The sequence below is a fragment of the Amblyraja radiata genome, chromosome 9 (assembly GCF_010909765.2).
Source record: "Amblyraja radiata isolate CabotCenter1 chromosome 9, sAmbRad1.1.pri, whole genome shotgun sequence".
NCBI lineage: Eukaryota > Metazoa > Chordata > Chondrichthyes > Rajiformes > Rajidae > Amblyraja > Amblyraja radiata.
Genome location: NC_045964.1, coordinates 57,307,763 through 57,322,918, shown reverse-complemented (window position 1 = coordinate 57,322,918; position 15,156 = coordinate 57,307,763). Strand labels below are relative to the sequence as shown.

Here is a 15,156-nt window from a genome sequence, read left to right as displayed (position 1 = left end):
GTCTAAATGTTTCCTAAACATTGCGATAGTTCCTACCTCAACTACCTCCTCCGGCAGCTCGTTCCACATAACCACCACCCTTTGTGTAAAAACGTTACTCCTCAGGTTCCGATTAAATCTTCCCCCCCCCCCCTCTCCTTAAACTAAGACCTCGATTCCCCTACTCTGGGCAGTAGACTTTGTGCATCTACCTGAGCTATTCCTTGGCGAAGGAGGGGGCCACAGAGTCACACAGCACGGAAACAGGCCCTTCAGCCCATCTAGTCCATGCCGAGCACCTAAGCCAGTCTCATTTGCCCACGTTTGGTTCATAAACCTTTCTTATCAATGTGCCTGTCCAAATGGCTTTTAATTGCTCTTATAGTACCTGCCTCAACTACCTCCTCTGGCAGCTCGTTCCGTACACCCACCACCCTCTGCGTGAAAAGGTTGCCTCTCAGGTTCCTATTTTGTCCATTTCATCGTAAACATATGGCTTCTAGTTCTCGATTTCCCCACCCTGATTCCCCAATTCTGTGCGTTTACCCACCCTCATGTTTTCTAAGGATATTTGGCATGCCTTAAACGACCCTTACCAATTACTCCAGATGCACCGTAGAAAGCATCCTATTTCACAGTTTGGTTTGGGAACAGCTCTGCCCAAGACTGTCAGAAACTGCAGAGAGTTGTAGATGTAGCCCAGCCCATCACACACACCACACTCCCCACCATTGTAGATGTAGCCCAGCCCATCACACACACCACACTCCCCACCATTGTAGATGTAGCCCAGTCCATCACACAGACCACACTCCCCACCATCGACTCCATCCACACTTGGGAAGGCAGCCAACATAAGAACCACATCATTTGCACGCTGGCCGTTCCCTCTTCTCCCATGTCCCAAAGGGAAAAGCGTGAAAGCGCGTACCACCAGATTCAGGAGCAGCTTCGTCCCTGCTGTTATCAGGATACTGAATTCATCTCTATTAAAGTAAGGGTGCAACAAACTCCATGACGGCGCAGCGGGTAGAACTGCTGCCTCACAGCGCCAGAGACCCGGGTTCGATCCTGACCTCGGCTGCTGTATGTACGGAGTTTGTAAGTTCTCCCTGTGACCGCAAGCGTTTCCTCCCACATCCCAAAGACGCGCGGGTTTGTAGGTTAATTGGCCTCGGTAAATTGTTCCCTAGTCTGTGGGGAGTGCAAATATTATGTTGCATGTGCAGGATATAATCTGTGTAGGAAGGAACTGCAGATGCTGCTTTAAAACAAAGATAGACACAAATAGCTGGAGTAACTCAGCGGGACAGGCAGCATCTCTGGAGAAAATTAACTGGTGACGTTTCGGTTCGAGACCCTTCTTCAGACTGATGCTTTCTGAAGAAAGGTCTCGACCCAAAACGTCACCTATTCCTTTTCTCCAGAGCTGCTGCCTGGCTCTCTGACTTACTCCAGCTTTTTGTGTCAAACTGCAGAAAATAATCTTACAGTAATGGAGAAAGTGCAGGAGAAATAAAAAGGTCAATAGCTGCAACTAGGTTGGTTGGGAGATCAGGATTGATTTGTGGCTCCATTCAAGAGGATGCTAGCAGTAGGTATGTTGCAAAGCGTACCTGAAGCGTCGTTGAAAATCTGCCGTTGCGGGTGTGCGCGATTTTGGCGCCGTTTAGAGGGGGCGGGTTTAAAACGCGATTTTCTCTAGACTGTTCAAATCGAAGATGTTCAGCCTAGTTAATTATTAACGAAAAATCGCTGGAAGACCCCGTCGCAAAGGCTATTATTAGTTTTAAAGGCCTCGTATAATAGTTATAGTAGTTTAAAAATCAATCTCTAAACCCGCGACTGCCAGCAACCGCAGGGTCTCATAAAGCAAACCGCAGAAGGTAGGTTGTATATTTTTACATTAAAAAGGGCTTCTAAAGATCCCTTTATACAAAGTTTAATATTGCGAGTAGCTCATTTTGGGCCCATTATATCCCGCAGTATTTTTCTGGGCATTTGGGGGCACAAATCTACCGCAATGTGAACGTTCTAAACCAGCGCGTTCCACAGGATCCCACTGGAAAGCTGATTTAAATGGACATTTATTTACAGCAATTGAAAACTAAATTCCTTCCATTTGGTCTATAAATTAATGTAAATGAGATTTAAAAATCATGTTTTATTGTGAATTATTTGTGAATATTATTTGGACATTTAGGCTATTTAAAAATGTTAATCATTTATTAAGAAATGGATAGATGTTTAGATCTAGTAATTGAAGTCTGAAATTAGCTACAATTAGGTAACTAACTAATTATATGCTTTAATTTCAGGTCATCCAAGTAAGATTATTTTATATTTGTTTCAGAATGCTTCAATCTATGATAACTGAAAATTTCATTCAGTTCTCTTAATTTTTAAGAAAGTTATGGGCTTTTGACTGTTCACGATCACAGCTTTTTTGTTATGTCCATAGAAAATCAATAGGGAACAAGATGCTCATTTCCCAGTATAAAAATGGCCATAACTTTTTAAATACTTGAGATATGAAAGTGAATTAGGTGTCAAATTAAACTTATTTTTATGCTTTATCTGATGGGATAAATTGCAGACTTGATTTTTAAAAACTCAAAATTTTGTAACATTGCTACTAGCAGCGGGGAAGAAGCCCTTCTTGAATCTGGTGGCACATGCTTTCAATCATTTATATCTTCCACCTAATGGGAGGGGGGGGAGAAGAAGGAGTAACCGGGCTCCTTGATTATGTTGGGTGCTTTCCCGAGGCAGTGTGAAGTGTAGATGGAGTCGATGGCGGGGAGTCTGGTCTGTGTGACGGACTGGGCTGCATCTACAACTCCCTGCGATTTCTGGCGGTTTTGGGCAGAGCTGTTCACAAACCAGGCTGTGATGCAACGTGACGGCGTGCTTCAGAAGGTGCATTTCAGAAACTGGGAAGAGCCATTGGAGATTTGCCAAGGTTGTTTAGAATATACTTTAGAGACATAGGGCGGAAACAGGCCCATCGGCTCATCGAATTCACGTTGATCCCTGTACACTAGCACAATCCTACACACTGCAGGCAATTTACAATCTTTTTTTAACCAAAGCCAATTAGCCTACAAACCTGCACATCTTAGAACGGAGACGAGGAAACACTTTTTCTCACAGAGAGATGTGAGTCTGTGGAATTCTCTGACTCAGAGGGCGGTGGAGGCAGGTTCTCTGGATGCTTTCAAGAGAGAGTTAGATACGGCTCTTAAAAATAGCGGAGTCAGGGGATATGGGGAGAAGGCAGGAACGGGGTTCTGATTGTGGATGATCAGCCATGATCACATTGAGTGGCGGTGCTGGTTCGAAGGGCTGAATGGCCTACTCCTGCACCTATTGCCTATTTATCTTTGGAGTGTGGGAGGAAATCGGAGTGCCACACTGTGGGGGGGGGGGGGGGGGTGGGCAGGGGTGAGGGAGCGTCACACTGTGTGGGGGGGGGGGGAGGGAGCGCCGCTCTGTGGGGGGGTGGTGAGGGAGCGTTGCACTGTGGGGGGGGGGGGGGTGTGAGGGAGCGTCACACTGTGTGTGGGGGGGTGAGGGAGCGTTGCACTGTGGGGGGGGGAGGAGCACCGCTCTGGTGGGGGGGGGAGGAGCACTGCTCTGTGTGGGGGGGGGTGAGGGAGCGTTGCACTGTGGGGGGGGGAGGAGCACCGCTCTGTGTGGGGGGGGGGTGAGGGAGCGTTGCACTGTGGGGGGGGGAGGAGCACCGCTCTGTGTGGGGGGGGAGGAGGGGCACAGCTCTGTGTGGGGGGGGGGAGGGGGAGGAGCACCGCTCTGGGGGGGGGGGGGGTGAGGGGGGGGAGGGGGAGGGGAGGGGGAGGAGCACCGCTATGTGTGGGGGTGGAGGGGGAGGAGCACCGCTCTGTGTGGGGGGGGGGGGGGAGGGGGAGGTAGCACGCCTCTGTGTGGGGGGGGGGAGGGGGAGGAGCACCCTCTCTGTGGGGGGGGGGGAGGGGAGGGAGGGGGAAAGGAGCACCGCTCTGTTTGGGGGGGGAGGGGGGAGGAGAACCGCTCTGTGTGGGGGGGGTTGAGGGGGAGTGGGGGAGGGAGGGGGAGGAGCACCGCTCTGTGGGGGGGGGGAGGGGGAGGAGCACCGCTCTGTGTGGGGGGGGGAGGGGGAGGAGCACCGCTCTGTGTGGGGGGGGGGGGGGAGGGGGAGGAGCACCGCTCGGTGGGGGGGGGGGGGGAGGGGGAGGAGCACCGCTCTCTGTGGGGGGGGGGGAGGGGGAGGGAGGGGGAGGCGCAACGCTCTGTGTGTGGGGCGGGGGGGGGGGGGAGGAGCACGCTCTGTGGGGGGGGGGGAGGGGGAGGGGAGGGAGGGGAGGAGCACCGCTCTGTGGGGGGGGGGGGGGAGGGGGGAGGAGCACCGCTCTGTGTGGGGGGGGTTGAGGGGGAGGGGGAGGAGGGGGAGGAGCACCGCTCTGTGGGGGGGGGGGGGGGGGAGGAGCACCGCTCTGTGTGGGGGGGGGTTGAGGGGGAGGGGGAGGGGGGGGGAGGGGCACCGCTCTGTGGAAGGCGACGGGTCGGAATTTACAAGCACAGTCAAAGATACAATCTTCCCGGATTCCCTCTGGTCCACAGACCGGGCCTCCAGCACCACCTGCTGGTCTGATTACAAACAGCAGCCCAGCCCAGGCATCGATCTGTTGCCTGCTCAACGAAAAGACACAAAGTGCTGGAGTAACTCAGCGGGCCAGGCAGCAGCTCTGGAGAACGTGGACAGGAGACGTTTGGCGTCATAGAAACATAGAAAATAGGTACAGGGGTAGGCCATTCGTTCCTCCGAACCAGCACCGCCATTCAATATGATCATGGCTGATCATCCCCAATCAGTACCCTGTTCCTGCTTTCACCCCATATCCCTTGATTCCATTAGCCCTAAGAGCAAAATCTAACTCTCTCTTGAATACATCCAGTGAATTGGCCTCCACTGTCTTCTGTGGCAGAGAATTCCACAGGTTCACAACTCTGGGTGAAAAAGTTCTTCCTCGTCTCAGTCCTAAATGGCCTACCCCTTATTGGAAACATTCCTGCATCCAGCGTGTCCAATCCCTTAGGAATTTTATATAAGGTGTCCTCTCATCCTTCTAAATTCCAGTGAATTTGACGTGGGACCAGTCTGAAGAAGTGTCCTGAGGGAGTGCAGCGTAGGTTCACAAGGTTAATTCCCGGGATGGCGGGACTGTCATATGCTGAGAGAATGGAGCGGCTGGGCTTGTATACTCTGGAGTTTAGAAGGATGAGAGGGCATCTTATTGAAACATATAATATTATTAAGGGATTGGACACGCTAGAGGCAGGAAACATGTTCCCGGTGTTGGGGGAGTCCAGAACCAGGGGCCACAGTTTAAGAATAAGGGGTAAGCCATTTAGAACGGAGACGAGGAAACACTTTTTCACCCAGAGGGTTGTGAATCGGTGGAATTCTCTGCATCAGAGGGCAGTGGAGGCCAATTCTCTGGATGCTTTCAAGAGAGAGTTAGATTGAGCTCTTAAAGATAGCGGAGTCAGGGGATATGGGGAGAAGGCAGGAACAGGGTACTGATTGTGGATGATCAGCTATGATCACAGTGAATGGGCGGTGCTGGCTCAAAGGGCCGAATGGCCTACTCCTGCATCTCTTGTCTATTCATCATAAATGTTTAAGAAAGTATGAATAAAGGGGATGGCCCACACAAACTCGTAATGTGGAGGGAGGAACTAATATTGATTGATCAATTTTAATTTAAAAATATGATTTTCTCACAGGAAAATAATGATATAACACCACCAGACAATATATACAAAATATTTACATGACTAATCACTGTCACAGTTGAAACCTTTGTAGCATTTAAAAACATGTATTTATATATTAAAGCATTTTTAAAACCTTCTAGAGCCTTGTTCAGTGACTGTGGTGTTAAGGAAACTCAAACAACATGGCGGTTGGAAGCAGTGCACAGATTCAACAGGACACAGACTTTGCTGGGAAGGAACAAGTGATTAGCCGAATATCTCCATCCCGAATCTAAACTTAAAAACTGCAGATAGACACAAAAAGCTGGAGCGACTCAGCGGGACAGGCAGCATCTCTGGAGAGAAGGAATTGGCGACGTTTCGGGTCGAGACCCTTCTTCAGACTGAGAGTCGGGGGGAAAAGGGAAATTAGATATTTTGATGGTGATGTATAAAGATTCAGAACTAATGAATTAAAAGATGTGCAAAAAAAGTATTGACGATCAAGGGAATGGTCCATTGCCGGCTGCGTGCCTGACCCGCTGAGTTTTACTCCAAGTTTTTGTTTCCCACAAAGGGTGGTGGGTGTTTGGAAGAGGATGTAGTTGGGGCTGGGACTATCCCAACGTTTAAGAGGCACTTGGACTGGTACATGGATAGGGCAGGTTTGGAGGGATATGGACCAAACGCAGGCAGGCGGGACTAGTGTAGATGGGACATGTTGGCTGGTGTGAGCAAGTTGGGCTGAAGGGTCACACTGGATCACTCTAGTACTCTAAGGTAGACACAAAATGCTGGAGTAACTCAGCGGGTGAGGCAGCATCTATGGAGAGAAGGAATTGGCGCCGTTTCGGGTCGAGACTCTATCTCCCTCTCCCATCTTCCCGCTGGTACTCAGAATCCCCGGCACTGGTCACTTCCCTCAAAAACAATGATATCTTCCGGTGATGACACTTTCAGGGAACTATGTATCTGCACGCCAAGATCCCTCTGCTCTGCAACACTCCCCAAGGACCCGACTGTTCACTGTGACGGTCCTGCCCGAAATACCACGCCTTGCACTTATCTGCATGAAACTCCATTCGCCATTCCTCAGCCCACTTGCCCAGCTGATCAAGAACCTGCTGTCAGTGTTTGATTCAACTCTAACCGCCCCCAGGAGAGGAAAGGAACGAGAGATAGATCATAAGGTCACAAGAAAAAGGAGTAGAATTAGGCCATTCGGACCATTAAGTCTACTCCACTCTCAAGTCTACTCCTACTCTCAAGCGAGAGTTAGATAGAGCTCTTAGGGATAGCGGAGTCAGGGGATATGGGGAGAAGGCAGGAACGGGGTACTGATTGTGGATGATCAGCCATGGTCACATTGAATGGCGGTGCTGGCTCGAAGGGCCGAATGGCCTACTCCTGCACCTATTGTCTATTGTCCACCATTCAATCATGGCTGATCTATCTCTCCCTCCTAACCCCAAGATCAGCCGCGATTGAATGGCGGAGTAGACTTGATGGACCGAATGGCCAGATTCTGTTCCAATTGGGCCCTTTGCGCTCGTCACTCATGTTCAAGTTGGCCTCAAGATCGTAGGTGATCGTATAGACGCTAGAGTCCGGTGGGACACGGTGAGAGAGGGGAAGAGAAAGAATGAATGAAAGACACAAGCGGAGGTAGAGAGAGCACAGGAAGCGGCAGATCTGCACAGAGGGTGGGTGGGGGACGGGGGGGACGGCTGGGGAGCGGGTCTGTCCTGAGGCACGTACACCGGTTCAGGAAGGGCACAGGGGGAGAGAGAGCACAAGACAGGCAGCTTGACGGGCAACACCACACCAGGTCACTCAGAAGCAAGCATGTAAGCCAACTCATCAAATCTGTAAACTGAGATGGCCATTTCATTGACCGTGAAACTTGTACAATCTGCAACTTTGGAGAGGGATGTGTACGGCACTTCCCCACCTTATCTGTTATAAGATCGTGACATGTACGTGAGTTTGACTTGATGTATGGTATATAGGATGGGCCAGCATAAGGTGGGGTAGGCCATTTAGAACTGAGACGAGGAAACACTTTTTCCACACAGAGAGTGGCGAGTCTGTGGAATTCTCTGCCTCAGAGGGCGGTGGAGGCCGGTTCTCTGGATACTTTCAAGGGAGAACTAGATAGGGCTCTTATAGATAGCGGAGTCAGGGGATATGGGGAGAAGGCAGGATTGGGGATGATCAGCCATGATCACATCGAATGGCGGTGCTAGCTTGTTTGGCCGAATGGCCTACTCCTGCACCTATTGTCTATTGTCTTAGGGCGGCACGGTGGCGCAGCGGTAGAGTCGCTGCCTCACAGCGCCGGAGACCCGGGTTCGATCCTGAGTACGGGTTCAATCTGCACAGAGTTTGTACGTTCTCCCTGTGACCGCGTGGGTTTTCTCCGGGTGCTCCGGTTTCCTCCCACACTCCAAAAACGTGGAGGTTTGTAGGTTAGTTGGCTTTGGAGAAAAATTGTAAATTGTCCCTGGTGTGTGTAGGATAGTGTTGGCGTACGGGGTGATCGCTGGTCGGCGTGGACTCAGTGGGCCGAAGGGCCTGTTTCCGTGCTGTATCTCTAGAGTCAAAAGAACATAACACACACGTACTGAGGTACAGTGAAGCGCTTTGTTTTGCATGCTATCCACACAGATCAGATATACTGGACATGTGTAAATACAATCGATGCAAACTCAGGATGTACTTGATTGGGGTCATCAAAGGTTAAGGCCATTAAGACATCTTCATTTAGTGTTTTTTTAGTTTAGAGTTTAGTTTTAGTTTAGTTTAGTTTAGAGATACAGCGTGGAAACAGGCCCTTCAGCCCACCGGGTCCCCGTCGACCAGCGATCCCCGCACATCAACACTATCCTACACCCACTAGGGACAGTTTTTACATTTATACCAAGCCAATTAACCTACAAACCTGTACGTCTTTGGAGTGTGGGAGGAAACCGAAGATCTCGGAGAAAACCCACGCAGGTCACGGGGAGAACGTACAAACTCCGTGCAGACAGCACCTGTAGTCGGGATCGAACCCGGGTCTCCGGCACTGCATTAGCTGTAACTCTACCACTGCACCACCGTGACTGCCTGTATATGAGCAGAATCAGGCCATTCAGACCATCGAGTCTACTCCATCATTCAATCCTGGCTGATCTAATTCCTCCCTCTTACAGTAACTCCATTCTCCTGCCTTCTCCCCGTAACCATTGATGCCCTAATCTGTATCTTGAGTCTGAATTTAGAAGTTTAGAGTCTGGAGTTTAGAAGGATGAGAGGGCATCTTATTGAAACATATAAGATTGTTAAGGGTTTGGACACGCTAGAGGCAGGAAACATGTTCCCGATGTTGGGGGAAGTCCAGAACCAGGGGCCACAGTTTAAGAATAAGGGGTAAGCCATTTAGAACGGAGACGAGGAAACACTTTTTCTCACAGAGAGTTGTGAGTCTGTGGAATTCTCTGCCTCAGAGGGCGGTGGAGGCGGGTTCTATGGATGCTTTCAAGAGAGAGCTGGATAGGGCTCTTAAAGATAGCGGAGTGAGGGGATATGGGGAGAAGGCAGGAACGGGGTACTGATTGGGGATGATCAGCCATGATCACATTGAATGGCGGTGCTGGCTCGAAGGGCCGAATGGCCTACTCCTGCACCTATTGTCTATTGTCTATTGAATTGATTGTATTTATGTATGTGCAGTCTGATCTGATCTGTTTTTGACAGCGTGCAAAACAAAGCTCTTCACTGTACCTCGGTACACGTGACAGTAATGAATAGGTGAGGGAGGGATAGTGTCTGTGGTCTAGACGGGGGGGACAGCTTCTGCTGCCTAGGCACAGTGTCTGGCTGTGGCCATTTGTACAAGTTTCACTGTTTAATGAAATCGCCCGGTCGACAGACCAGGTCGAACGCTGAACAAAGTCCTTTTTGTCTTGAAGTTTTCAATTCTATACTTTGGTCAATTGAAAATGTGATTGCTGGACAAAACAGAACACAGATGCACTGCAGCGTAGAAATGTGACACTACTTACATCCGGAATGCTCAGAGGCCCAGGTGTTTTGTTTTAGAAGTGCTGCACAGTCTCGAACGATAGGGTGAAAGGTTCTAGTTTGAAACCAGGTGTAGTGTCTCGATAGATTGTTTAAAAAAAAATTAAAATGTTATAGCGTTGTACATCTGTGGTGGTCAATATCGTCGCCATCGGAGATGCAACGCCGCCCTTGGCTTCTGGCGAGTGTCTCTGGTCTGTTTGGGCGGTCGGTGGTGGGACACTGGGAATTTTGGGGGGGGGGGGGGAGGAGTTGGGGGGGGGGAGGAAGGGGGTCAGAAATTGCCGCAGTCGGAGATGTGAGGGGAGGAGTCGTTAGCGGAGTCCGACGCGTCGCTGGACGACCAGAGGCGGAGATGCAGGGGCAGCGAGTATCGTTGATCGATCGGGAACGCTGGATTTTCCAGGAGCTTCTCTCTGCTCTTACTCCGCAGAAACGTAAACCTTTTCCAGGCGGCCGCTTTAAGTGAAAATAACAAATCAGAAAATCCCGGCACACACCCCCTCCCCCCCCTCCTCTCCCGGGGGGGGTTGGTTGAAGGGAGCGGTGAAAAGAGAAAGAAGAGGGGGGAGAAGAGTGAAATATAAAACAAAAAAAAAAAATTACATAAGATAAGAATAAATGCAACAATTTCCCCAGATAACCCCGTTTACAAACCTGTTTGTTATGCTGCTGTAAATAAGAATTTAATCGTGCCGTTTCAGTTCATACGATAATTAAACTCTTAGTTTAACTTAATTCGGATTAAAATCATCATGGATACATAGAAATATAGACAATAGGTGCAGGAGTCGGCCATTCGGCCCTTCGAGCCAGCACCGCCATTCAATATGAAAGTAGACAAAATTGCTGGAGAAACTCAGCTGGGTGAGGCAGCATCTATGGAGCGAAGGAATAGGTGACCTATTTCGGGTCGAGACCTCATTCCATATCTCTGTGTCTCTCTCTCTCTCCCCCTGACTATCAGTCTGAAGAAGGGTCTCGACTTGAAATGTCACCTATTCCTTCGCTCCATAGATGCTGCCTCACCCGCTGAGTTTCTCCGGCATTTTTGTCTACCTTCGATTTTCCCAGCATCTGCAGTTCTTTCTTAAACACACCGCCATTCAATGTGATCATGGCTGATCATCCACCATCATCAGTACCCCGTTCCTGCTTTCTCCCCATATCCCTTGATTCCGGCAAAACTAACTTTTAGAACATCGAACAGTACAGCACAGGAACAGACCCTTCGGTCCTCAATGCCCATGATCATAGAGTCAAACAGCGTTGAAAGAGGCCTTTGTTGCCAAAGGTGCCAAATGTAGCCACAAAATGCTGGAGGAACTCAGTGGGACAGGCAGCATCTCTGGAGAGAAGGAATGGGCGGCGTTTCGGGTCGAGACCCTTCTTCAGACTGAGAGTCAGGGGTGAGAGAGAGAGAGAGAGAGAGAGACGGAGATATGGAAATGGTAAGGTGTGTAAACGAGAGGTCGAAGGGGATGAAGATCCAGGAGAATGTAGAACAGATCAATGTTAGCTAGGGGAAGGTGGCAGCGAGGCGTACAAAGATCTAATTTAATCAGGAGGACAGTCAGACTGGTTGGAGAACTAGGATGGGGGAGGACTGGAGACAGAGAGGGAGAGAGCAAGGGTCACTTGCAATTAGGGAAGTCAATATTTATGACTTCTGTCCAAGCAAAATATGAGGTGCTGTTCCTCCAATTTGTGTTGGGCCTCACTCTGACAATGGAGGAGGCCCAGGACTGAAAGGTCAGTGTGGGAATGGGAGGGGGAGTTGCCCCATCTACACTAATCCCACCTGCCCGCATTGGGCCCATATCCCTCTAAACCTTTCCGATCCATGTAGCCATCTATGTTAAACTGGCGCCAAGTTGAACTAATCTCCTCTGCCTGCATGTGATCCTTATCCCTCCAGTCCTTGTATATCCGTGCCTGTTGGAAAAGCCACTCAAACACCACTACCGTCTCCGCCTCCACCGCCATCATCATCGGCTGTCATTCGAAATGAGTATGACTGTCCACTCATGGAGGATGCCTGTGCGTGACTTTATTTAACGTGGGGAGACTGGTGCTCAGACAGTCACCTTGACAGATCTGGGTCAGGATCCAGTGGCATGGAGTCCAAGACGACCGGAGACCCTTTTCTGCTGCAGCCTTCATCCGCCTTCCCAGCCGTTGTGACGCTCCACTAAGGTCAGCCATCGTCCTCCGCCTGTTCCACCGTTGAGGTCTTGGTTGGATTGCTCTTTGTCAGAGACCCCCCCCTCGACCTTACCGCAATGGGTGGCCCTACCAGGGGCATAGCTCCAGACGGCATCGATCTCAGGATCTCAGGACCACACAAGCTTCTCCACCACCACCACTGGAAGTGCGTTCCCACCAACCTCTGTATATAAAAAAACTTGCCCCGCACGTCTCGTTTGGACTTTGCCCCTCTCATCTTAAAGCTATGCCCTCTAGTCTCTGACGTTTCCATCCTGGGAAAAAGGTTCTGACTGTCTACCCTATCTCTGCCTCGTAATTTTATTGACTTCTATCAGGTCTTCCTTCAATTCCCGAGGCTCCAAAGAAACCAATCCTAGTTTGTCAAACCTAGGACTTGAGTATCGCAACCGAGGATTTGAATATAGGAGCAAGGAGGTCCTACTGCAGTTGTACAGGGCCCCGGCGAGACCACACCTGGAGTATTGTGTGCAGTTTTGGTCTCCAAATTTGAGGAAGGACATTCTTGCTATTGAGGGAGTGCAGCGTAGGTTCACCAGGTTAATTCCCGGGATGGCGGGACTGACATACGATGAAAGAATGGATCGACTGGGCTTGTATTCACTGGAGTTTAGAAGGATGAGAGGGAATCTTATTGAAATATATAAGATTATTAAAGGTTTGGACACGCTAGATGCAGGAAAAATGTTCCCCATGTTGGGGGAGTCCAGAACCAGGGGTCACAGTTTAAGAATAAGGGGTAGGCCATTTAGGACTGAGATGAGGAAGAACTTTTTCACACAGAGAGTTGTGAATCTGTGGAATTCTCTGCCACAGAAGGCAGTGGAGGCCAATTCACTGGATGTTTTCACGAGAGACTTAGATATATAGCTCTTAGGGCTAACGGAATCAAGGGATATGGGGAGAAAGCAGGAACGGGATACTGATTTGTGATGATCCGCCATGATCATATTGAATGGCGCTGCTGGCTCTATTAAGTTTAAACAATTCTTTGGCTGAGAAAGTTTCTAAGTTAAGGTTCTACACCAAGTTTAACCGGCTGGCAAGTTGAAGAGGCTCCAGGTCAGACGATCCCACATGGGGCTGGGACCCAGGTGGCCAAGTGTCCACCACTCCACGGCCCTACCTTTACTGGGCGTGGCAGCACCGTGTTCCTCCAGAGAGATGGACCCTTGCGAGGAGTCATCCAAGCTGGATCTCTGTGCCGGGGAAGTGGCCGCCTGCACCGTCACCACCTGCGCCGGCTCCGCCTGCCGGCTCTGGGCTTCGGGGCTGAGCTTCAGCCGCTCCTTGGCACTGTCCTTCTTGGGTTTCATCAGCTTGACCAGCGCCTTTGCAGTCACCCAGTTATTTTTCCTTTTGGGGGGGGGGGGGAAAAGGATCAATGAAGTCAATACACAATAGACAATAGGTGCAGGAGAAGGCCATTCGGCCCTTCAAGCCAGCACTGCCATTCAATGTGATCATGGCTGATCATCCCCAATCAGTACCCCGTTCCTCCCTTCTCCCCATATCCCCTGACTCTGCTATTTTTAAGAGCCCTATCCAGCTCTCTATTGAAAGCATCCAGAGAACCGGCCTCCACCGCCCTCTGAGGCAGAGAATTTTACTGCATGGCCAATTAACCTACAAACCCGCACGTCTTCTTTGGAGTGTGGGAGGAAACCGGAGCACCTGGAGAAAACCCACGCAGGTCAAGGGGAGAACGTACAAACTCCGTACAGACAGCGCGTCCCTTGTCAGAATGGAACCCGGGTCCCTGATGCTGTGAGGCAGCAACTCTACCACTGCTCCACTATTGAACACACCTGGTAGAGCTGGTGATGATTTTATCATAGTATCTACGTTATATTCAGGCGGCATCAATGTGGTAACACACAGACCTCATCAGCAGTATTGCTTTTCATGTCTAACCATCAACACAAGGGAGATATGGACCTGCATTCGGTCCATATCCCTCTAAACCTCCCGATCCAATTCCTATCGCTAACATACGTAATAAACAGTAAAGATAGACACAGAATGTTGGAGTAACTCAGCGGGATGGGCAGCATCTCTGGAGAGAAGGGATAGGTGACTTTTCAGGTTGTGTCAAACAGTGAATGTCTCCAGTGCCAACCCCTGTGTTGCACCGTTACTTATTGGGTTCCAATCACAAGATCAACCCTCTATTTCCAATGACTAGGTCAATTTTGCAGCTTATGTACCAACTTGCCCTGGATCCCATGAGCTTTGACTTCTAACTGGTTTCCCATGTCATAAGGAATTGGAGTAAAAACATAGAAAGTATGTTCTAGAGTCCAGAGTAGATTCTAGAGTAGAATTAGGCCATTCGGCCCATCAAGTCTACTCCGCAATCCAATAATGGGTGATCTATCTCTCCCTCCTAACCCCATTCTCCTGCCTTCTCCCCATAACCTCTGACACCTGTACTAATCAAGAGCCATATGGTACTTTGCCAAACACCTTACTAAGATCCATGTGGACCAATAGCCAATACAGAATAGACAATAGGTGCAGGAGTAGGCCATTCGGCCCTTCGAACCAGCATCGCCATTCAATATGAATTTGGCTGATCACATGAACTCCACTCAACATGCCTTGTCCACATTGAGTGATGGAAACCATTCGCCACCTGACTTAACGAGAAACATGCCCCAGATGAATTAATTTGCTAAGTACGGCAGTACCTTTTTGGACTTGGCTCGTAGAATTTATACTGGTCCATGATTTTCTCTTCTAATTTCTCCTTTTGCCTTCGAAGGGCATGTAACTTGTCTCTGTGGGAGAAAGGGAAGAGTTGATTAGTCCAGGATATCCGAGGGTGAGGTCTCACGTCTCCAAGTACGGTAAATATTCCAGTATTGGCACACGGACTGTACCTTTACTGACCTGGCCCGAGTGGCTCTGAGAAGTATTCTGCTCAACCTGGTGTGGACACACGCACCGCTGTGGGCTGGGGATGAGGCCCTGAGACCTTTGGCCAACAATGGTGAGGAAAGGACCTGGTATTTTATCCAGCATGGACAGGTCAGGCCGAAGAGCCTGTTTCTATGCAGTGCGACTCTTGTTAACTTGGTGGTTTGGAGGGGATCATAGAGATGGCCAGTTTGGTGTTAGTTTGCTGTTAGT

General features: G+C 49.9%; 1 protein-coding gene across 1 annotated transcript in view; it reads right to left on the bottom strand.

Annotated features, from left to right (window-relative positions):
- Window positions 1-15,156, bottom strand: part of ccdc88c (coiled-coil domain containing 88C) — a 445,054-nt gene that overhangs the window by 288,651 nt on the left and 141,247 nt on the right. Inside the window, exons 22-23 of the mRNA XM_033027529.1 lie at window positions 14,715-14,804; window positions 13,151-13,380 (exon numbers count right to left, since the gene is read on the bottom strand). Coding sequence (XP_032883420.1) covers window positions 13,151-13,380; window positions 14,715-14,804 — 320 coding nt within the window. The remainder of the gene's footprint in view (window positions 1-13,150; window positions 13,381-14,714; window positions 14,805-15,156) is intronic.